General features: G+C 46.8%; 1 protein-coding gene across 8 annotated transcripts in view; it reads left to right on the forward strand.

Annotated features, from left to right (window-relative positions):
- LOC128703657 (protein tramtrack, beta isoform) overlaps positions 1-24660 on the forward strand; it is a gene marked incomplete at its 5' end in the record, with an annotated part of 506533 nt that overhangs the window by 256810 nt on the left and 225063 nt on the right. Inside the window, 1 exon segment of one of the 8 annotated variants that reach the window (XM_070101373.1) lies at positions 23197-24103. Coding sequence (XP_069957474.1) covers positions 23197-23565 — 369 coding nt within the window. 8 annotated transcript variants of the gene reach the window in all.

Genomic DNA, 24660 nt, shown 5'->3' on the forward strand with positions numbered 1-24660 from the left:
TGCATGCTCTCTGCCAATCCCTAGGTACCTTACCCTCTTCCATACATTTATTAAATAATTGCACCAACCACTCCAAAACTATATCCCCACCTGCTTTTAACATTTCTATCTTTATCCCATCAATCCCGGCTGCCTTACCCCCTTTCATTTTACCTACTGCCTCACGAACTTCCCCCACACTCACAACTGGCTCTTCCTCACTCCTACAAGATGTTATTCCTCCTTGTCCTATACACGAAATCACAGCTTCCCTATCTTCATCAACATTTAACAATTCCTCAAAATATTCCCTCCATCTTCCCAATATCTCTAACTCTCCATTTAATAACTCTCCTGTCCTATTTTTAACTGACAAATCCATTTGTTCTCTAGGCTTTCTTAACTTGTTAATCTCACTCCAAAACTTTTTCTTATTTTCAACAAAATTTGTTGATAACATCTCACCCACTCTCTCATTTGCTCTATTTTTACATTGCTTCACCACTCTCTTAACCTCTCTCTTTTTCTCCATATACTCTTCCCTCCTTGCATCACTTCTACTTTGTAAAAACTTCTCATATGCTAACTTTTTCTCCCTTACTACTCTCTTTACATCATCATTCCACCAATCGCTCCTCTTCCCTCCCGCACCCACTTTCCTGTAACCACAAACTTCTGCTGAACACTCTAACACTACATTTTTAAACCTACCCCATACCTCTTCGACCCCATTGCCTATGCTCTCATTAGCCCATCTATCCTCCAATAGCTGTTTATATCTTACCCTAACTGCCTCCTCTTTTAGTTTATAAACCTTCACCTCTCTCTTCCCTGATACTTCTATTCTCCTTGTATCCCATCTACCTTTTACTCTCAGTGTAGCTACAACTAGAAAGTGATCTGATATATCTGTGGCCCCTCTATAAACATGTACATCCTGAAGTCTACTCAACAGTCTTTTATCTACCAATACATAATCCAACAAACTACTGTCATTTCACCCTACATCATATCTTGTATACTTATTTATCCTCTTTTTCTTAAAATATGTATTACCTATAACTAAACCCCTTTCTATACAAAGTTCAATCAAAGGGCTCCCATTATCATTTACACCTGGCACCCCAAACTTACCTACCACACCCTCTCTAAAAGTTTCTCCTACTTTAGCATTCAGGTCCCCTACCACAATTACTCTCTCACTTGGTTCAAAGGCTCCTATACATTCACTTAACATCTCCCAAAATCTCTCTCTCTCCTCTGCATTCCTCTCTTCTCCAGGTGCATACACGCTTATTATGACCCACTTCTCGCATCCAACCTTTACTTTAATCCACATAATTCTTGAATTTACACATTCATATTCTCTTTTCTCCTTCCATAACTGATCATTCAACATTACTGCTACCCCTTCCTTTGCTCTAACTCTCTCAGATACTCCAGATTTAATCCCATTTATTTCCCCCCACTGAAACTCCCCTACCCCCTTCAGCTTTGTTTCGCTTAGGGCCAGGACATCCAACTTCTTTTCATTCATAACATCAGCAATCATCTGTTTTTTGTCATCCACACTACATCCACGCACATTTAAGCATCCCAGTTTTATAAAGTTTTTCTTCTTCTCTTTTTTAGTAAATGTCTACAGGAGAAGGGGTTACTAGCCCATTGCTCCCGGCATTTTAGTCGCCTCATACGACACGCACGGCCTACGGAGGAAAGATTCTTTTCCACTTCCCCATGGACAATAGAAGAAATAAAGAAGAACAAGAGCTATTTAGAAAAAGGAGAAAAACCTAGATGTATGTATATATATATGCATGTGCGTGTCTGTGAAGTGTGACCAAAGTGTAAGTAGGAGTAGCAAGATATCCCTGTTATCTAGCGTGTTTATGAGACAGAAAAAGAAAACAGCAATCCTACCATCATGCAAAACAGTTACAGGTTTCTGTTTCACAGTCATCTGGCAGGACGGTAGTACTTCCCTGGGTGGTTGCTGTCTACCAACCTACTACCTATTAACGTAATATACAACATTTAATGTGCCTCAGAGTGATTAATATTGTGTATTATTATTATTATCATTATTAATGAGACACTCTTAGTGATTTTAATGTGTACCTGCATGCCAGCACAGTGTGTAAGTTTATTTAAGTACAAGTATACATAAGTATAATCATCATAGTACAGGCCTCCCTCAACATTCGCGTTTTCAACTCTTGCTGGCTTCACACATTCACGAATTCCCAGCCGCCAAATTCCCAGCTGCCAAATTCCCAGCTGCCAAATTCCCATTTGCCAAATTCCCATCTGCCAAATTCCCAGCCACCAAATTCCCAGCTGCCAAATTCCCAGCCGCAAAATCATATTTAAGTTTCCTGCCACCCGCGCTTCCCTACTACCCTCCCTCCAACCCCCTCAACAGGCAGCCAGCCTGCCTGCCACTCAAGTCATTCTCCAGCCAGTGATACTGGCAGTGAAGACTTAGAATCCACACACTAGACTCATCATGCCATGCAGTTACACTCCATAGATTCATGACTGCATATTGGAATGGCCATTCGGACAGGTATTGGACGGTGACATCATTTATTTACTCTTGAACACAACAAAGAATCGAACATTGCTGCTGCTGCTGCTACTACTACTACTAATAATTGGATATTGTTAGGTAGTAGGTTGGTAGACTGCAACCATGCAGGGGGGGTACTACTGTCCTGCCAAGTGAGTGTGAAACGAAAGCCTGTAATTGTTTTACATGATGGTAGGATTGCTGGTGTCTTTTGTCTGTCTCATAAATATGCAAGATTACAGGTACGTCTTGCTACTTCTACTTACACTTAGGTCACACTACACACATGTACAAGCATATATATACACACCCCTCTGGGTTTTCTGCTATTTTCTTTCTAGTTCTTGTTCTTGTTTATTTCCTCTTATCTCCATGGGGAAGTGGAACAGAATTCTTCCTCCGTAAGCCATGCGTGTTGTAAGAGGCAACTAAAATGCCAGGGACAAGGGGCTAGTAACCCCTTCTCCTGTATATATTACTAAATGTAAAAGGAGAAACTTTCATTTTTCCTTTTGGGCCACCCTGCCTCGGTGGGATAAGGCCGGTGTGTTGAAAGAAAGAAGAAGAATTGGATATTAGGTGGTGACCATTTGTTTACTCTTGAATGGCAAAGAATCAAACATTTTTACTACTGCTAATAAATATAATAATAATAATTGGATATTGGACGGTGACATTATTTGTTTACTCTTGAGCACGGCAAAGAATCGAACATTTCTGCTACTTCTAATAATAATAATAATAATAATATGATAAAATTGAAGAAGGAAATTGTACAAAAATACGAGGGTTGAGAAGCAGTGATGAAGAAAGTGGTTGAGGCATCGTGAGTCATTGTGGCTTTGTTTATGCTGGAGTGAGCATTAGCCTCTGCGCTCTTCCAAACATTCACAATAATTCATTGTGTTTGGTGCTTGTTGATTGAGTGTGACTGCTACATAATTAACCATGGGCCCAGAGAAACTTGCTAGTGCTAGCCCTTTGGTAAAGAAATTGAGAAAGAAAGAAGGAAGAAATTGCACAAAATACGAGGCAGTGGTGGAGGCAGTACAATATTTTACAATGTTTTCATGAACATATTTTATGATTGTTCATAAGAACATACGAAAGGAGGAACACTGCAGTTGGCCTGTTGGCCCATACTAGGTAGGTCCTTCACAAATCCAGCCCACTAACAGAATAAACTACCCAAACAATAAGCTTGGATAATTCTATTTACTCATATGCAAGTCCCACTCAAATCCAACCCCTCGCACTCATGTATTTATCCAACCTAAATTTAAAACTACTCAGGGTTTTAGCTTTGATAGGACCTTGGGTAGCTTAAAAAGAGATTGGACAAATATATGAGTGGGAGGAACATGTATGTATTTTACGACATTTTCATGTGTTTTATGATTATTCATGGTTCAATAGGTTAAGGAAGCAGTATTTTATTATATTTCCCTACACTATATTGGGGCACAAAACATTCGCGATTTTTCAACATTCGCAAGGCTCTTGATCCCCTAACCCTCGCGAATGTTGAGGGAGACCTGTGTATATAAAACATGAAATAACTTTAAAACACTTAAAAGTTTGGAAAGTTTCCAGACATAATAGAGAGAGACAGTACTCACAAAACTCACAGAGAATGTAAACAAACTGGGTGAGATGCTGTGACAGTAGAATAAAGAGCAACATTCCCATTCTCATGTAACACCGTTTTTAGAAGGAATGACGCTCTAAGTGAAGGCATATGAAAGGAATAATTTCATGTGGTTACCCCCAGTAATGCTATTGTGTACACATTTTCTTTGGTGTTGGACTAGAGAAAACGTTATTCTCTCTGACACTCCGACAAGATGACTGGAGTTTACCTGGAGAGAGTTCCGGGGGTCAATGCCCCCGCGGCCCGGTCTGTGACCAGGCAGCCTGGTGGATCAGAGGCTGATCAACTAGGCTGTTACTGCTGGCTGCACGCAAACCAACGTACGAGCCACAGCCCGGCTGGTCAGGAACCGACTTTAGGTGCTTGTCCAGTGGAAAAACATCTCATATTTGTTACTTTATTCTACTCTGGGGTGTATTTATCATGTTTATATGTTACATAGCATGTTTATTATATAATTTTGAAAAAATATCATAGATGGATTAATGAAGATGTTTATATTAACATACGACATTTAATGCACCTCAGAGTGATTATTATTGTGTGTGTTACTAGTATTATCATTACAGTGGACCCCCGGTTAACAATATTTTTTCACTCCAGAAGTATGTTCAGGTGCCAGTACTGACCGAATTTGTTCCCATAAGAAATATTGTGAAGTAGATTAGTCCATTTCAGACCCCCAAACATACACGTACAAACGCACTTACATAAATACACTTACATAATTGGTCGCATTCGGAGGTAATCGTTATGCGGGGGTCCACTGTATTAATATGGCATCTTCATGACTAATAAGACACTCTTAGTGATTTTAATGTGTACCTGCATGCCAGCACAGTGTGTAAGTTTATTTAGGTACAGGTACACACAATTATAATTATCATAGTAATATATATGAAATAACTTTAAAACACTTGAAATTTTGGAAAGTTTCCGAGCATAATGGAGAGTGATGCTCACGGAGAATGTAAACAAACCAGGTGGGGCGGGGCGACCATATTAGAAAGACAGGGGGAGCCGTATAGTGAGTTTTGGTCATCATTTTAAATGTCCATATTAGCGGAACACCATAAAGCAGGACCCTGCTGTGTAATAATAAGTAACAGGAGTCCTCAGGTTATTCTTCAGTTCAATATATTGTTGGTAAGGCATCATTTAGATTATGCTGTGCAGTTCTGCTTATTGTAACATAGAATGGACATAAATACAGTGGAAAACATACAGATAAGGATGACAAAGTTGATTCTTTGTATCAGATGACCTTCCTACCAGGATAGACTGAGGGCACTGAATCTGGACTCTCTAGAAAAGGCATAGAATTAAGGGGGATATGATTGACGTGTATAAGTGGAAGACAAATTCAAATTCAAGTTTTTGTTACTTAGCAAAGTTTACAATGTGTAACTGACATGTAAAAAGGAGTCTGTTACCATGCATAGTTTACAGTGTGTAATAGCAATATTGATTTACAAGAGCAGAGAAAGCCACTGTCATGCCGAAGCATTTTGGGCAGAATAAACCTAATGATTTACAGACATATATACTAGACATATATATCATGGTTGGTTCAAATTGAATATTTATTTTTTATAGTATATCAACAGAGGTAGTTACAGTATGATTTTTTAGCACATTATAATAATGAGATTGAGACAATTTTAGTTTTGAAATAATTTATGAAACTTGTCAAATTTTGGGTTGATGGTGGCTGTAATATATAGTATTTGTGCTGTTAGTTTTGGGAGGCAAGATGAGTTCTAAGTAGTGCCTTGAATTGGTGTGCAGGCAGGGGCCCTTTTGTGTTTTCAAGCAGTGAGTTCTAGACCTTTGGGAATAAATAAAGGGGTTATAACTAATGTACTAAAAATATCTAACCATCATAGGTTTGATAAGAGTTGTAATAATGTTTGTAGAATTACTGACAATATGTAAAGTATAAAGACACAAGTGCAACTAATGTGACATTTTCTTGTGGCAATGTTTCGCTCTCCAGGAGCTTTATCAAGCCATAGCAGCATGACAAAGCTCCTGGAGAGCAAAACATTGCCACAATAAAATGTCACATTAGTTGCACTTGTGTCCTTTTAGTTGGTAAGAGTTGTGGTTGAATGGAACCAACTTCCGAGTATCATCAATGAAGCGAAAACCTTGTGTAGCTTTAAAAGTGAGTAAGTACAAGTTGGACCTTCCAAGCATGGGCCAGTAGACTTGTTGCAGTGCTCCTTATGTTGTGTGTGATTGTGAGTGAGCTTGTGTGTGTGTGTGTGTTCATACATGCTATGTTTCTGTGTTCAGACACACATACACAGCACGTGCACATACATACTGTGGTAGTGTGTGCATGCATGTGTGTACACATTTCAGATAGATATGAACACTCACCTTGGTTAGGTATCATTTGCAGATGTGAAGCACAAAAATCACTTGCAGTAGAAATACTAAACATTTGCAGGAAGATATGAGCAAAGTTTTGCAATAGAGAACAAGATGACGTTCAGTTTCATGTACGTACTAATACATGGAAAGAGTGAACTTAAGACTGTATAATGGACGCAAAAAGTTCATATACGAGTGCATCCACGTGCGAGGTTTTCCAGATATGAGCAGCTGCTCGGTCGATTTTTTGCTTCCAGATGTGAGCAAAATTTCCAGATGCGAGCAGGCCTCAAGGGAAGTTAATTGACACTGGTGAGGGGGCTCTTGCTCTTGATCTAGGGAATTGGATCTCAGTTGTTTGTTGGACTAACTTATTGAAACTTGGGCAATGTATGATGAAAAGATGCTTCTTAACGTACACCAAAAATGAAAGAAATCGGACCATAAATAACGGAGTTCACTTCTCAATCATTAGCCTCCCCTTAGTGGTATATTTTCGTATGGATTTTATGGTTGTATTCTCGTTTTATTTGGTCTCATGTGATAGAATGGAAGATATACTACAAAAATAAATATGATTTTAATTGGTTTCACGATGAAAAGTATCTTGAAATTGAGATCAGAATAGCAGAAATGTTCGATTCTTTGGCGACATCAGTGGTAGACATCATGAGGCAGCAGTGGTAGACATCATGAAGCAGCAGTGGCAGACATCATGAGGTAGCAGTGGCAGACAACATGAAGCAGCAGTGGTAGACATCATGAGGTAGCAGTGGCAGACAACATGAAGCAGCAGTGGTAGACATCATGAGGTAGCAGTGGCAGACAACATGAAGCAGCAGTGGTAGACATCATGAGGTAGCAGTGGCAGACAACATGAAGCAGCAGTGGTAGACATCATGAGGTAGCAGTGGCAGACAACATGAAGCAGCAGTGGTAGACATCATGAGGTAGCAGTGGCAGACAACATGAAGCAGCAGTGGTAGACATCATGAGGTAGCAGTGGCAGACAACATGAAGCAGCAGTGGTAGACATCATGAGGTAGCAGTGGTAGACATCATGAAGCAGCAGTGGTAGACATCATGAGGTAGCAGTGGCAGACAACATGAAGCAGCAGTGGTAGACATCATGAGGTAGCAGTGGTAGACATCATGAAGCAGCAGTGGTAGACATCATGAGGTAGCAGTGGCAGACAATATGAAGCAGCAGTGGCAGACATCATGAGGTAGCAGTGGCAGACAATATGAAGCAGCAGTGGTAGACATCATGAGGTAGCAGTGGTAGACATCATGAAGCAGCAGTGGTAGACATCATGAGGTAGCAGTGGTAGACATCATGAAGCAGCAGTGGTAGACATCATGAGGTAGCAGTGGCAGACAATATGAAGCAGCAGTGGTAGACATCATGAGGTAGCAGTGGCAGACAATATGAAGCAGCAGTGGTAGACATCATGAGGTAGCAGTGGCAGACAATATGAAGCAGCAGTGGTAGACATCATGAGGTAGCAGTGGCAGACAATATGAAGCAGCAGTGGTAGACATCATGAGGTAGCAGTGGCAGACAACATGAAGCAGCAGTGGTAGACATCATGAGGTAGCAGTGGCAGACAACATGAAGCAGCAGTGGTAGACATCATGAGGTAACAGTGGCAGACATGAAGCAACAGTGGCAGACATCATGAGGTAGCAGTGGCAGACAACATGAAGCAGCAGTGGCAGACATCATGAGGTAACAGTGGCAGACATGAACCAACAGTGGTAGACATCATGAGGTAGCAGTGGCAGACAACATGAAGCAGCAGTGACAGACATCATGAGGTAGCAGTGGCAGACAACATGAACCAGCAGTGACAGACAACATGAAGCAGCAGTGACAGACAACATAAAGCAGCAGTGGCAGACAACATGAAGCAGCAGTGACAGACATCATGAGGTAACAGTGGCAGACAACATGAAGCAGCAGTGGCAGACAGCATGAAGCAGCAGTGGCAGACAACATGAGGTAGCAGTGGCAGACAACATGAAGCAGCAGTGACAGACAACATGAAGCAGCAGTGGCAGACAACATGAGGTAGCAGTGGCAGACATCATGAGGTAGCAGTGACCGACAACATGAAGCAGCAGTGGCAGACATCATGAGGTAACAGTGGCAGACAACATGAAGCAGCAGTGGCAGACATCATGAGGTAGCAGTGGCAGACATCATGAGGTAGCAGTGGCAGACAACTTGAAGCAGTAGTGGCAGAGTGTAGCAATTAAGTGAAGCATTAAGAGTGTAGCACTTATAAGTCACTCTGTCTGACTTTTTTGGGTTATCCTAGGTTCTCTACACATGTAGTCAGGAGCAGGAATGGCCGCTGTGGTGGCCCTATAAACCCCAACAACAATGGCTGCTGTCACCCCCACTAGCCACATACCTTATGACATGTATTTTATTCATTCTAGAGTATATATCATGTTTCTATGTTATTAATATTGTTTATTATGTCATATACATGAATTTTGATAAATAAATAAGCTGTAGAGTTGATATTAGGGAAATTATTAAAGTATTTTCTCGTGCCTGGAATTCCACTGAAACGAATAAATTCCATTTCAATTAATTTAAATGAGGAAAATTGACTCTGCAAACGAGCAAATCCAGTTGCAAGCAAGATCATGGAACGGATTAAACTCGTAAGTAGAGGTTCCACTGTAAAATGAAAATTACACATGAAGGATCTATGTGTAATGTCAGCTGTGTAATAATGTGTCTGTAATAATGTCAAAAATATTACAAAAAGCATCTTCTACAGAGGACTCCAGAGCTTGCTAGAGGGTCAACAAATTGATCCACCTCTAACAGCTGGCCTGTTCCTGGTTTTGTAACAAGATGTTATAAATTATTCTATTCCAGTTATTTAAGAGGCTGCTCTGTAGCTGTTTTCTATAAATAATTGGGTTTAATTATAGAGCATAAAACAATTAGATAAAACTTGAGGCCTTTAAAAAAAAAGTTGTATAATTGGATATACAGTGGAACCTTGACTTAGGAGTGTAATCCGTTCCAGGAGCTAGCTCGTAACTCAATTTACTCGTATATCAAATTAATTTTCCTCATTTAAATTAATTGAAAAGCCATTAATTCGTTCCTGCACAATTAATCTAATATGACGTAAGAGAAAACAGAGTATTTTTGAGGCTGACTGCAGTAGATCACTAGGACCCATGGTTAAACAAAAGAAATTTGGCCAAATGACTGTAAAAAAAATGCAAACAAGCACGAGAGAACTGCCCCCACATGATGTAAACATGTTTACTGCTGATCAGCTGTGCCAACTAGCAGAAGCAACCTGAATTATTACATACGTATTATGCATTATTATTATTATTATTATTATTATTATTATTAATTTAGGGAACTGAAGCTCTATCGTTAATATAATAATACAGTAGACCACCATTGAAGAATTGCTGCACAATTTTATGGAACACATTGTATAATTAATTTAAGATTGTTCAGTTTGTGGGAAGGAAAAAAAAAATTCTCTTTTGCTCAAGCGGCGGCCTTGTTGTAGAGCAGCCAGGGAGCCCTCCCACCATCCCCTACCACTCCCCGACACTACCCCCCACCATCCCCTACTACTCCCCGACACCACCTCCCGCCATCCCCTACCACTCACCGACACCACCTCCCGCCATCCCCTACCACTCCCCGACACCACCTCTCGCCATCTCCTACCACTCCCTGACACCACCTCACGCCATCCCCTACCACTCCACGACACCACCTCCTGCCATCCCCTACCACTCCCCCCTACCACTACCACTCCCCGACACTACCCCCCTACCATCCCCCACTACCATCCCCTCCCCGACACTACCCCCACCATCCCCTACCACTCCCCGACACTACCCCCCACCATCCCCTACCACTCCCCGACACTACCCCCCACCATCCCCTACCACTCCCCTACAATACCCCCCACCATCCCCTACCAATCCCCGACACTACCCCCCACCATCCCCTACCACTCCCCGACACTACCCCCCACCATCCCAGCATTCCTAATTCATAAGTGTCCAGTCTTTCTCTGCTGCAAGGCAGCTGTGTTTGTGAATTGTGTTATGATATTTTAATTACTATATCTTGTATCTTCCAAGCAATCATGACACCCCGTAGCCATACTAGTGTTGCTGAAAGTGACACCCCGTAGCCATACTAGTGTTGCTGAAAGTGACACCCCGTAGCCATACTAGTGTTGCTGAAAGTGACACCCCGTAGCCATACTAGTGTTGCTGAAAGTGACACCCCGTAGCCATACTAGTGTTGCTGAAAGTGGCATGAAGAGGTATAAGCAATTAAGTCTTAGAATTAACAAACATATTAGACGAGAAAACCTGTAGCCGTAACTGAAGTGTTACTTTGTACACAGAAAAAGAGGTTAACATGAGCTTGTGTGACTGAATGACTGACTGACTGAGTAACTTGACTTACTAAGTGACTTGACTGCCTTACTGAATGACTTGACTGACTTACTGAGTGACTTTACTGACTTACTGAGTGACTTGACTGTAATAATATTATATTATTATTATTATTGCTGAGAAGAAAAAGATAATGATTTCCATGGGATTAAAGCATGAAATCATAGATAAACAAGCGAGGTGTCCAGGTTTTGTATTGAGGGGGAAGAGGGAGGGGGAGCTGGCTCATAACTCGAAGCAAAAAATTGACCTAGGGATGGCTCGTATCTCAAAAAACTCGTAAGTTGGGACACTCGTAAGTCAAGGTTCCACTGTATACAAAATATTTGACAAATAAGGAGATAATCTCATACACTTCTGTTGGTATATACATCTTTGTATAATTTCATTAATCATAAGAATCTCTTATTACAACTGATATATTAATATCAAGAGATTTAAAATTATATGCTTAAACGTAGCAATATCTCCATACGGCCCGACTTAGATTCACACCGACCACAAATATCTACAAAAGAAGTTCCACAGTGTCGAACAGTAAGTTCCATCTTGCCCCACAGACGTACTCTATACCAACCACAAACTAACATAAAAGGGCAGACAAAGCAGATTAAGTTTACTGTCCCTACACGTTAACCGTCTGAGTGAGAGAGAGCTCAAAGGGACTCTTAAGAGAGGAAATCAACTGCCAGAGAGAAGGCTTGATGTATCTAAGAGAGACAAGGAAGTAATTGCATGAGGCAAACCCAGCAGCCCCAACATCAGGTTTGATCAGGTGACTTTAGGAGGGCTGGTATAAACTCCTGAAAAGAAAGATAAAAAATAAAAAAAAAATGGAAAAAAATGTTTTCTTACTGAAAAATAGTGCATAATTCTGGCAACATGTTGATGCAATCAGCTTGTTTCTATCTTATTTCTAAGTATCTTTTTCCAAAAATGTCATTTTTTTTGTTCTTGCCGTCATCAAGAGGACATGATGCCAATTCGTGTTTTTTTCTTTTATTTCAAAAATTAAGATTTCTATGATTGTTTCATTCCAAATACACTACATGGCATTTTCTCTGTGGACTACTTACTAGTGCACAGAGTGATAGCAGCTCAGTTGCCTGCGGGCTGCCGACAGGAGCAGAGGAGCGTGTTGTTGACATTTGGCACGCTGTCACCCTAGAGCTTTACAGAAAACGTAATAAGTTATTGACCTTTCAATACTTACTTTGCGAAAACTACTTGACAGATTGTCATTATTTCTGCACACATTATTGAGGAATGATGGTTCCACTCAATGGTAATGGGGATTTGCCATATTTTTGCCGTGTTATTTTTATTGAGTTTTCCCCAAAATATCCTTAAAAAAAACTTCAGCATTTTTTATTATATAATCTACTGACATTTCGCTCAAATACCAGATGTCAAGGAATTATTTATAAAATTATCTTAAATCTGATGTCAGCTAGAATATGTACATCTTAACAATTTTATAAAGTAGGAAGAGTTTTATGACTTATAGAAGGGCACTACGTATTTATTTGTTTCTATCTTTTAAGGCAAAAAGTCAAGAGAGTGTTTCAGTCGCTGCTTAAATCATAGCAAACATTTCATTGAAATTGGATAAAAAAAAAAATTCTGTTTCCTCCCAGCCCTCATTAGCTGCCCCAGCCAGTGAACCCAGCGAGGTGCTGCTGCTGGGTGGTGGTGCTGCTGCTGGTGGGTGCTGCTGCTGCTGCTGGGTGGTGCTGCTGCTGCTGGGTGGTGCTGCTGCTGCTGGGTGGTGCTGCTGCTGCTGGGTGGTGCTGCTGCTGGGTGGTGCTGCTGGGTGCTGCTGCTGCTGCTGCTGCTGGGTGCTGCTGCTGGGTGGTGGTGCTGCTGGGTGCTGCTGCTGCTGGGTGGTGGTGCTGCTGCTGGGTGGTGGTGCTGCTGGGTGGTGCTGCTGCTGCTGGGTGGTGCTGCTGCTGCTGGGTGGTGCTGCTGCTGCTGCTGCTGGGTGGTGGTGCTGCTGCTGGGTGGTGCTGCTGCTGCTGGGTGGTGCTGCTGCTGGGTGGTGCTGCTGGGTGCTGCTGCTGCTGGGTGCTGCTGCTGCTGGGTGGTGCTGCTGCTGGGTGGTGCTGCTGCTGGGTGGTGTTGCTGGTGGGTGGTGCTGCTGCTGGGTGCTGCTGATGCTGGGTGCTGCTGATGCTGGGTGCTGCTGCTGCTGGGTGATGCTGCTGCTGGGTGGTGGTGCTGCTGATGCTGGGTGGTGGTGGTGCTGCTGCTGCTGGGTGGTGGTGCTGCTGCTGCTGGGTGGTGCTGCTGCTGGGTGCTGCTGCTGCTGGGTGGTGCTGCTGCTGCTGGGTGGTGCTGCTGCTGGGTGCTGCTGCTGGTGGGTGCTGCTGCTGGGTGCTGCTGCTGCTGGGTGCTGCTGCTGCTGGGTGATGCTGCTGCTGGGTGGTGCTGCTGCTTGGTGGTGCTGCTGCTGGGTGGTGCTGCTGCTGGGTGGTGGTAGTGGAGTACTGGGTGGTGGTAGTGCAGTGCTGGGTGGTGGTAGTGCAGTGCTGGGTGGTGGTAGTGCAGTGGGTGGTGGTAGTGCAGTGCTGGGTGGTGGTAGTGCAGTGCTGGGTGGTGGTAGTGCAGTGCTGGGTGGTGGTAGTGCAGTGCTGGGTGGTGGTAGTGCAGTGCTGGGTGGTGGTAGTGCAGTGCTGGGTGGTGCTGCTGCTGGTGGTAGTGGAGTGCTGGGTGGTGCTGCTGCTGGTGGTAGTGGAGTGCTGGGTGGTGGTAGTGGAGTGCTTGGTGGTGGTAGTGCAGTGCTGGATAGTGATAGTGGAGTGCTGGGTGGTGGTAGTGCAGTGCTGGGTAGTGATAGTGGAGTGCTGGGTGGTGGTAGTAGAGTGCTGGGTGGTGGTAGTGTAGTGCTGGGTGGTGCTGCTGCTGGTGGTGGTAGTGGAGTGCTGGGTGGTGGTAGTGCAGTGCTGGGTAGTGATAGTGGAGTGCTGGGTGGTGCTGCTGCTGGTGGTAGTGGAGTGCTAGGTGGTGGTAGTGGAGTACTGGGTGGTGGTAGTGGAGTGCTGGGTGGTGGTAGTGCAGTGCTGGGTGGTGGTAGTGCAGTGATAGTGGAGTGCTGGGTGGTGATAGTGGAGTGCTGGGTGGTGCTGCTGCTGGTGGTAGTGGAGTGCTGGGTGGTGCTGCTGCTGGTGGTAGTGGAGTGCTGGGTGGTGCTGCTGCTGGTGGTAGTGGAGTGCTGGGTGGTGGTAGTGGAGTGCTGGGTGGTGGTAGTGTAGTGCTGGGTGGTGCTGCTGCTGCTGGTGGTAGTGGAGTGCTGGGTGGTGGTAGTGGAGTGTTGGGTGGTGGTAGTGGGGTGCTGGGTGGTGCTGCTGCTGGTGGTAGTGGAGTGCTGGGTGGTGGTAGTGGAGTGCTGGGTGGTGGTAGTGGAGTGCTGGGTGGTGGTAGTGTAGTGCTGGGTGGTGCTGCTGCTGGTGGTAGTGGAGTGCTGGGTGGTGGTAGTGGAGTGCTGGGTGGTGCTTGTTACAAAAAGTGCGATTTCTAATAAGCATAGAGATCTCCAGTGAATACTAGAAAGGACTGCCCTTCTAGCATCCTGCCTGTTGCTGGGTTTTCTTAACAATTAGTCAGTATCCTGGTCCAATTATCCATTAGAATTCAATAAGAATTATTAGTGCTTCAGGATTTCAACTGGTAGGCTACTAACTAGAGAAATTAAAATTTAATAAATTTATTAATCATAGTCTAGAGGTATATTATCAAATTAAATTAATCAATTCAAACAAATTAATAATAATCACTTCTCTCGTGTACAGTAGTATTGTGCTGAAAGCACATATCACATTTATAAGTTTTAAGTACCATCTGGCACATTAACATTTAATAATACAATATACAAATAAGTTTGTGTGTATGTGTGTAAGTGCTCTAAGTAGTTCACTATGTCTCACGACTCGACTAGACTTAAACAAGTGACTGACAAAGTCCTCACATAAACTAACTTCTTGACCAACTGGCAATCAGAACAGTCTGCTTGAACAATAAAAAGAATGCTAAGCCCAATAGCAATATAGCAAGCAAAAGTGACACAGAATCAGGAACAAGGAGATAATATAAAGACACTAAGTAGGGACCATCAGCAGATCCTCCACAAAAGTCACCAAACTCCCATACTACTGAATCTAAGTTCAGCATAAGAAAATCCCCGACTGTGACAGTACACAGATACCAGTACAAATTAGGTCAGAAGCTACAGCTCAGGACCTGAGTTGCTCAGAGTGTTTAAGAGACACACGACCTCAGTACAACGTCGAAAATCACTAAGTCTATACAATGTTCTGTGAACAGAGTCCCACAGAACCTACAACAATAATGAGACAGAGACGATCTTCCAATAAGGGCCAATAAGGGAGATTTAGGCTCGTCTTGTCTAGAATACATCCAACCACCAAGCGAGTCTAGACCAGACTGAATACTTCAGGCGAGGTGTGATCACCCCCTCCCCCCTCGATCACGTGATAGCTCAGTGGACAGTTGCTGCTCAGCAACACAGAAGCCGGCAGGGAAACGAGCAATGAGCGATAATTACAGTAGTTAGACAGTCAAGACTTGAACTATGAGCACATAATATATGGAGGTTACATCCTACCTAACAATATAACTAAGTTAAATAATATAAAGCAATATATTTACGATTTAGCTATTATCGCAAATACAGTGGTCCCTCAATAATCGTCCATAATCCATTCCTGGAAGTGGGACTATTATCGAAATGGACGATTTACGAATCAATTTTCCCCATAAGAAATAATGTAAATTCAATTAATCCGTTCCTGACACCCAGAAGTATTAAAACAAAAAATTTTTTTACATGAAATATACATGTAGTACATAAACAATACAATGGGAAATGATGAATGAAACATTAACAGCATAACACTTACCTTTATTGGAGATTCTTCTTAGTGTATGGGAGACTGGAGGAGGAGAGAGAGTGGATTGTTTATAGTTTGGAAGGGGAATCCCCTTCCATCAATACCTTAGGTACCAATTACTTTTCTGGGGTTACTTCTCTTCTCTGTTTCTTAATGCCACTAGGACCACCTTGAGAGTCACTGGAGTCCTGTCTCGCAAAAAAACTGTCCAGAGAGCTCTGTTTTTGGCGTCTCTTTAAAACTTCCCTAAAATGGGCCAAGACTCTGTCACTCTACAAGTTGTTGATATGGCTTGCAACATCCTTCTCTGGGTGATGTTTCTCCATAAATCTTTCCATCCTACCCCACATTTCAAAAATCTCCTTAATTTCTGAAGAAGGCACCTTCCTTCATCTCTCTTCCTCCTCCTCTGCAGCAAGATTCTGAGCTGCGATCTGTTGCTGTTCCTGGTGAAGCTCTTGCAGCTCCTCAGTGGTTAGCTCTTTGTTGTGGTCCTCCACCAACTCTTCCACATCCCCCAAGCTCACATCCAACCCCATGGAACTCCCCAGTGCCACAATGGATTTAACAATTGACATAGGCTCATCAGGGTCAGCCCCAAACCCTTCAAAATCCCTCTTGTGGACACAGTCTGGCTACAATTTACTCCAAGCAGAGTTCAAAGTCCTGGTAGTCACTCCCTCCCAAGCCTTACCTATAAGGCTTATGCAATGGAGAATACTGAAATGTTCTTTCCAAAAATCTTGTAGGGTCAAGTGAGTGTCTGAGGTCACATTCAAGCACCTTTCAAACATTGTTTTGGTGTAGAGTTTTTTAAAGTTTGCAATGACCTGCTGGTCCATGGGCTGGAGGACAGGAGTGGTATTCGGGGGCAAGAACTTTACTGTGATGAACCCAAACTCCTTCAGAATTAGGTCATCCAAGTTTGGAGGATGAGCAGGTGCATTGTCCATTACTAGGAGGCACTTGAGATGCAATTTCTTTTCCAGGAGATACTCCTTCACACTAGGGCCAAACACTTCATTGAACCACTCTACAAAAATTTCCCTCGTGACCCATGCCTTACTATTAGATTTCCAAAACACACACAATTTACTCTTCATAACATTGTTTTTCCTGAACACTCTGGGATTTTCAGAATGGTACACTAGTAACGGCTTCACTTTGAAATCCCCACTAGCATTAGCACAGAACATTAGCATCAGCCTGTCTTTCATTGGCTTGTGTCCTGGCAGCACCTTTTCTTCCTGAGTAATGTAGGTCCTCTTTTGCATTTTCTTCCAAAAGAGGCCTGTTTCATCACAATTGAACACTTGTTCAGGTTTCAGTCCTTCACTGTTTATGTACTCCTTGAATTCATGCACATATTTTTCAGCCGCCTTGTGGTCCGAACTGGCAGCCTCACCATGCCTTACCACACTGTGTATGTCAGTACGCTTCTTGAATCTCTCAAACCAGCCTTTGCTGGCCTTAAATTCACTCACATCACCACTAGTTGCAGGCAATTTCTTTACCAAATCGTCATGCAACTGCCTAGCCTTTTCACAAATAAGCAACGTCATAAGACTATCTCCTGCTAATTGTTTCTCATTTATCCACACCAATAATAACTTCTCAACATCTTCGAGTCTCATTTTTGTCAGCCTATTTACCCCCTTTGCAACAACAGCATCCTTGATTTCCTTTTTCTTGGCTATGATGGAAGATATGGTTGTACGGGATTTGTTATACATCCTGGCCAGTTCGCCCACACGTACGCCACTATCGTATTGTTCAATGATGTTTTTCTTAAATTCAATCGTATTTCTCACCTTCTTTACCAAAGGCGTGGCACTAGGAGCTTTCTTTGGAGCCATTTTACTTTATTTAGCACTTAAATAACTTGCAAGCACTAAAATAAATGAAATATGAAATATTTCTCTGGAGCACATGAGGGGACCGTCGCTCACTGGTAAACAATGGCACACTGGCTGGGAAGGAAAGGCAGAGGCAGCTCGAGGTAGCTCAGACCGTGAGTACGTGTCCGGAACGAAGGACTATTAGCGAGTTACCGGACCATTTCCAAGCCAATATTTTGACGAAAAAACAGGACTATTTCCGAAATGGACGACTTTCAGGCCGGATGATTATTGAAGGACCACTGTATAAGCAATATAAAATTATATGAAAATGTAATATACATTATATACATTGTGACCCATTCAGGGGTCACAACAGTTCTGCTGCTGGTGGTAGTGGAGTGCTGGGTGGTGGTAGTGCAGTGTTGGGTGGTGGTAGTGCAGTGCTGGGTAGTGATAGTGGAGTGCTGGGTGGTGGCAGTGGAGTGCTGGGCGGTGCTGCTGCTGCTGGTGGTAGTGGAGTGCTGGGTGGTGGTGCTGCTGCTGGTGGTAGTGGAGTGCTGGGTGGTGGTAGTGCAGTGCTGGGTGGTGGTAGTGCAGTGCTGAGTAGTGATAGTGGAGTGCTGGGTGGTGCTGGTGCTGGCGGTAGTGGAGTGCTGGGTGGTGCTGCTGCTGGTGGTAGTGGAGTGCTGGGTGGTGGTAGTGCAGTGCTGGGTGGTGGTAGTGCAGCGCTGGGTGGTGGTAGTGCAGTTCTGGGTGGTGGTAGTGGAGTGCTGGGTGGTGGTAGTGCAGTGCTGGGTGGTGGTAGTGCAGTGCTGGGTGGTGGTAGTGCAGTGCTGGGTGGTGGTAGTGCAGTGCTGGGTGGTGGTAGTGGAGTACTGGGTGGTGCTGCTGGGTGGTGGTAGTGCAGTGCTGGGTGGTGGTAGTGGAGTGCTGGGTGGTGGTAGTGCAGTGCTGGGTGGTGGTAGTGGAGTGCTGGGTGGTGGTAGTGCAGTGCTGGGTGGTGGTAGTGCAGTGCTGGGTGGTGGTAGTGGAGTACTGGGTGGTGGTAGTGGAGTACTGGGTGGTGCTGCTGGTGGTCGTAGTGCAGTGCTGGGTGGTGGTAGTGCAGTGCTGGGTGGTGGTAGTGGAGTACTGGGTGGTGCTGCTGGGTGGTGGTAGTGCAGTGCTGGGTGGTGGTAGTGGAGTGCTGGGTGGTGGTAGTGCAGTGCTGGGTGGTGGTAGTGGAGTGCTGGGTGGTGGTAGTGCAGTGCTGGGTGGTGGTAGTGCAGTGCTGGGTGGTGGTAGTGGAGTACTGGGTGGTGCTGCTGGGTTGTGGTAGTGGAGTGCTGGGTGCTGCTGCTGGTGGTGGTAGTGGAGTGCTGGGTGGTGGTAGTGGAGTGCTGGGTGGTGGTAGTGGAGTGCTGGGTGGTGGTAGTGGAGTGCTGGGTGTTGGTAGTGAAGTACTGGGTGGTGGTAGTGGAGTGCTGGGTGGTGTTGCTGCTGGTGGTAGTGGAGTGCTGGTGATGGTAGAGGAGTGCTGGGTGGTGCTGCTGCTAGTGGTAGTGGAGTGCTGGGTGGTGGTAGTGCAGTGCTGGGTATTGGTAGTGGAGTGCTGGGTGGTGGTAGTGGAGTACTGGGTGCTGCTGCTGGGTGGTGGTAGTGGAGTGCTGGGTGGTGCTGCTGGTGGTAGTAGTGGAGTGCTGGGTGGTGTTGCTGGGTCCAGGCGGAGTGCTGGGTGGTGGTGGTGATGGTGCTGGGTGAAGGTAGTGCTGCTGGGTGGTGGTGGTGATGGTGCTGGATGGAGTTGGAGTGCTAGGTGGTAGTGCTGGGTGGTAGTGGAGTGCTGGGTGGTGGTAGTGGAGTACTGGGTGGTGCTGCTGCTGGGTGGAGGTGGAGTGCTGGGTGGTGCTGCTGGGTGTTGGTGGTGCTGGGTGGATTTGGTGCTGCTGGGTGGTGGTGGTGGCGGTGCTGGGTGGAGGTGGAGTGCTGGGTGGTGCTGCTGGGTCATGGTGGTACTGGGTGGAGATGGAGTGCTGAATGATGGTCGTGGTGGTGCTGAGTGGAGGTGGAGTGCTGGGTGGAGGTGGTGGTGCTGGGTGGTGGTGGTGCTGGGTGGAGGTGGAGTGCTGGGTGATACTGTTGGGTGGAGGTGGTGTTGCTGCTGTGTGGTGGTAGTGGAGTGCTGGGTGGTGGTAGTGGAGTGCTGGGTGGTGGTAGTGGAATGCTGGGTGGTGGTAGTGCAGTGCTGGGTGGTGGTGCTGAGTGGAGGTGGAGTTCTGGATGGAGGTGGTGGTGCTGGGTGGAGGTGGAGTGCTGGGTGATGCTGTTGGGTGGAGGTGGTGGTGCTGCTATGTGGTGGTAGTGGAGTGCTGGATGGTGGTAGTGGAGTGCTGGGTGGTGGTAGTGGAATGCTGGGTGGCGGTAGTGCAGTGCTGGGTGGTGGTAGTCGAGTGCTGGGTGGTGCTGCTGGGTGGTGGTAGTGCAGTGCTGGGTGGTGGTGCTGAGTGGAGGTGGAGTTCTGGGTGGAGGTGGAGTGCTGGGTGATGATGTTGGGTGGAGGTGGTTGTTCTGCTGTGTGGTGGTAGTAGTGGAGTGCTGGGTGGTGGTAGTGGAGTGCTGGGTGGTGGTAGTGCAGTGCTGGGTGGTGGTAGTACAGTGCTGGGTGGTGCTGCTTGGTGGTGGTAGTGGAGTGCTGGGTGGTGGTGGTGTTGGGTAGAGGTGGTGCTGCTGCTGGGTGGTGGTGGTGTTGGGTGGAGGTGGTGGTGGTGCTGGGTGGAGGTGGAGTGTTGGGTGGTAGTGGGGTGCTGGGTGGTGCTGCTGGGTCGTGGTGGTAGTACTGGGTGGAGGTGGAGTGGTGGTGCTGGGCGGAGGTGGAGTGCTGGGTGATGCTGTTGGGTGGAGGTGGTGGTACTGCTGTGTGGTGGAGTGCTACGTGGCGGTGCTGGGTGGTGGTGGTGTGCTGGGTGGTGGAGTGCTGGGTGGTGGTGTTGGTGCTGGGTGGAGGTGGTGGTGTTGGGTGGAGGTGGTGGTGCTGGGTGGAGGTGGAGTGGTGATGCTGGGTGGTGGTGGAGTGCTGGGTGGAGGTGATGATGGGGGAGGTGGTGGAGTGCTGGGTGGAGGTGGTTGTGCTGGGTGGAGGTGGTTGTGCTGGGTGGTGGAGTGCTGGGTGGTGGAGTGCTGGGTGGAAGTGGTGGTGCTGGGTGGAGGTGGAGTGCTGGGTGGAGGTGGAGTGCTGGGCGGAGGTGGAGTCCTGAGTGGAAGTGGAGTGCTCGGTGGTAGTGGAGTCCTGGGTGGTGGTGGACTGCTGGGTGGTGGTAGTGGAGTGCTGGGTGGTGCTGCTGGGTGTGGTGCTGCTGGGTGGTGGTAGTGGAGTGCTGGGTGGTGCTGCTGGGGGTGGTGCTGCTGGGTGGTATTGCTGGGTGGAGGTGGAGTGATGGGTGGTGGTGGTGACGGTGGTGGTGCTGGGTGGAGTTGGTGCTGCTGGGCTGTGGTGGTGATGGTGCTGGGTGGAGGTGGAGTGCTAGGTGGTGGTGCTGGGTGGTAGTGGAGTGCTGAGCGGTGGTAGTGGAGTACTGGGTGGTGCTGCTGGTGGAGTGCTTGGTGGTGGTAGTGGAGTGCTGGGTGGTGGTGGAGTGCTGGGTGGATTTGGTGCTGCTGGGTGGTGGTGGTGGTGGTGGTGATGCTGGGTGGAGGTGGAGTTCTAGGTGGTGCTGCTGGGTCGTGGTGGTGGTAGTGTGTGGAGGTGGAGTGCTGGGCGATGCTGTTGGGTGGAGGTGGTGGTGCTGCTGTGTTGTGGTAGTGGAGTGCTGGGTGGTGGTAGTGGAGTGCTGGGTAGTGGTATTGGAGTGCTGGGTGGTGGTAGTGGAGTGCTGGGTGGTGGTAGTGGAGTGCTGGGTGGTGGTGCTGAGTGAAGGTGGAGTGCTGGGTGATGCTGTTGAGTGGAGGTGGTGCTGCTGTGTGTAGTGCTAGGTGGCGGTGCTGGGTGGTGGTGGAGTGCTGAGTGGTGGTGCTGGGTGGTGGTGTTGGTGCTGGGTGAAGGTGGAGTGCTGGGTGGAGGTGGTGGTGCTGGGTGGAGGTGGAGTGCTGGGTGGAGTTGGTGGTGCTGGGTGGAGGTGGTGGTGCTGGGTGGAGGTGGAGTGCTGGGTGGAAGTGGTTGAGTGCTGGGTGGAGGTAGTGGTGATGGGAGAGGTGGAGTGCTGGGTGGAGGTGGTTGTGCTGGGTGGTGGTGCTGGGTGAAAGTGGTGGTGTTGGGTGGAGGTGGTGGTGCTGGGTGGAGGTGGTGGTACTGGGTGGTTGTTGAGTGCTGGGTGGTAGTGGTGGTGCTGCTGGGTAGAAGTGGAGTGCTAGGTGGTGGTGGAGTGCTGGGTGGAGGTGGAGTGCTGGGTGGTGGTTGAGTGCTGGGTGGAGGTGGAGTGCTGGGTGGAGGTGGAGTGTTGGGTGGAGGAGGTGGTGCTGGGTGGAGGTGGAGTGTTGAGTGGAGGTGATTGTGCTGGGTGGTGGTGGTGCTGGGTGGAGGTGGTGGTAATGGGGGGAGGTGGAGTGCTGGGTGTAGGTGGTTGTGCTGGGTGGTGGTGCTGGGTGGAAGTGGTGATGCTGGGTGGTGGTGTTGGGTGGAGGTAGTGGTGCTGGGTGGAGGTGGTGGTACTGGGTGGTGGTTGAGTGCTGGGTGGACGTGGAGTGCTGGGTGGAAGTGTAGTGCTGGGTGGAGGTTGAGTGCTGGGTGGTAGTGGTGGTGCTGCTGGGTAGAAGTGGAGTGCTAGGTGGTGGTGAAGGGCTGGGTGGAGGTGGAGTACTGGGTGGTGGTTGAGTGCTGGGTGGAGGTGGAGTGCTGGGTGGAGGTGGAGTACTGGGTGGTGGTTGAGTGCTGGGTGGAGGTGGAGTGCTGGGTGGTAGTGGTGGTGCTGCTGGGTAAAAGTGGAGTGCTGGGTGGAGGTGGTGGTGCTGGGTGAAGGTGGTGCTGAGTGGAGGTGGAGCGCTTTGTGGAGGTGGTGGTGCAGGGTGGAGGTGGAGTGCTGGGTGGAAGTGGAGTGCTGGGTGGAGGTGGAGTGCTGAGTGGAAGTAGAGTGCTCGGTGGTAGTGGAGTCCTGGGTGGTGGTGGACTGCTGGGTGGTGGTGAAGTGCTGGGTGGAGGTCCAGTGCTGGGTACAGGTGGAGTGGAGGGTGATGCTGGTGCTGAGTGGTGCTGGTGATTGTGCTAGGTGGTAGTGCTGGATGGAGGGTGGTGGTCGTGCTGGGTGGAGGGTGGGTGGTGGTGCTGGGTGGTGGTATTGCTTGTTGGATGATGGTAGTGTTGGTTTGAGGGTGGGTCTGGTGTTGGGTGGAGGGTGGGTGGTGGTGGAGGGTGGGTGGTGGTGGTAGTGGTGCTTGGTGATGGTGGTGGTGGTGGTGCAGGTAAACTCACTGAACTGGTGCCTCTCTTTTCAGTATGGCAGCAGAACAATGTGCGGTGGTGGTGGTGGTGGTGGTGTGCGTGAAGGTGGTGTGCATGATTGTGGTGTGCAGCAGCAGCAGCAGCAGCAGCAGCCTCCAGGAGACCCTCTGCTCCCTGCACAGCCTCTGTCCACCTGGTCTCACTCCATGACCTCTCACAGTCACAAACAACCACGTTTCTTTAAGTGTCCCTACTGTCAGCATGTAACACAGAAGAAGTTCAATCTTATTAAGCATATCAGGACTCACACCGGGGAGAGACCTTACCATTGTAATCTTTGTTTATATTCTACTGGTGATCCTAGTAATCTAAGAAGTCACTTCAAAGTTAAACACAAAATTGTTGAAGAATGGGGAAAATAATGTATGAAGCTTGTGAGTAATGAGTGAGCAGATCATAGCCTTCAGAAACTACGGTCGTAACAGCAGGCAAACTTAGTATATGCTAAACAACCAGTACCTAACAGCAACTTCAGTATGTGCTTAAAGCCACAAGTCAAAAATAGTTTGACCTCATGACCTAGTCTAGAGGTCACCATATGAGGATATTATCTGACCAGCAACGTATAAGAAAGTCTGATGTATTACGTGCAAGAATGTGTGTGTGTGTGTGTGTGTGTACAAAAAATAAGCCACGGAGGGAGGGAGATGAAAATCTTCATCTCAAGATCTTTCACATTTTCGTGCTTCGTCAGGAGCAATGCAATGTTGCACGACCTCCACCAGATAGGTTGAGGGAAAAGTTCTCTCAGAGGATAGGTATTGCGCTGATGGTGGCCCATACTGTCATAGAGAGAAGGCCAGGCATCATGTTGATGGTGGCCCATACTGTCTAGGAGAGAAGGTCAGGCATCATGTTGATGGTGGCCCATACTGTCATAGAGAGAAGGCCAGGCATCATGTTGATGGTGGCCCATACTGTCATAGAGAGAAGGCCAGGCATTATGTTGATGGTGGCCCATGCTGTCATAGAGAGAAGGCCAGGCATCATGTTGATGGTGGCCCATACTGTCATAGAGAGAAGGCCAGGCATTATGTTGATGGTGGCCCATACTGTCATAGAGAGAAGGCCAGGCATTATGTTGATGGTGGCCCATACTGTCTTAGAAGGCCAGGCATCATGTGGCCTCACACCCCAGCTGGTGTAGAGGGAGGACAACTTCTCAGCTTCGGAGTTAAAGCCACATCTTACATATATTACCCAAGTGGTTAATACACCCATAACATTGTTACCCAAGTGGTTAATACACCCATAACATTGTTACCCAAGTGGTTAATACACCCATAACATTGTTACCCAAGTGGTTAATACACCCATAACATTGTTACCCAAGTGGTTAATACACCCATAACATTGTTACCCAAGTGGTTAATACACCCATAACATTGTTACCCAAGTGGTTAATACACCCATAACATTCATTGTTACCCAAGTGGTTAATACACCCATAACATTCA

This window comes from Cherax quadricarinatus, chromosome 76 (assembly GCF_038502225.1).
Source record: "Cherax quadricarinatus isolate ZL_2023a chromosome 76, ASM3850222v1, whole genome shotgun sequence".
NCBI classification, from domain to species: domain Eukaryota; kingdom Metazoa; phylum Arthropoda; class Malacostraca; order Decapoda; family Parastacidae; genus Cherax; species Cherax quadricarinatus.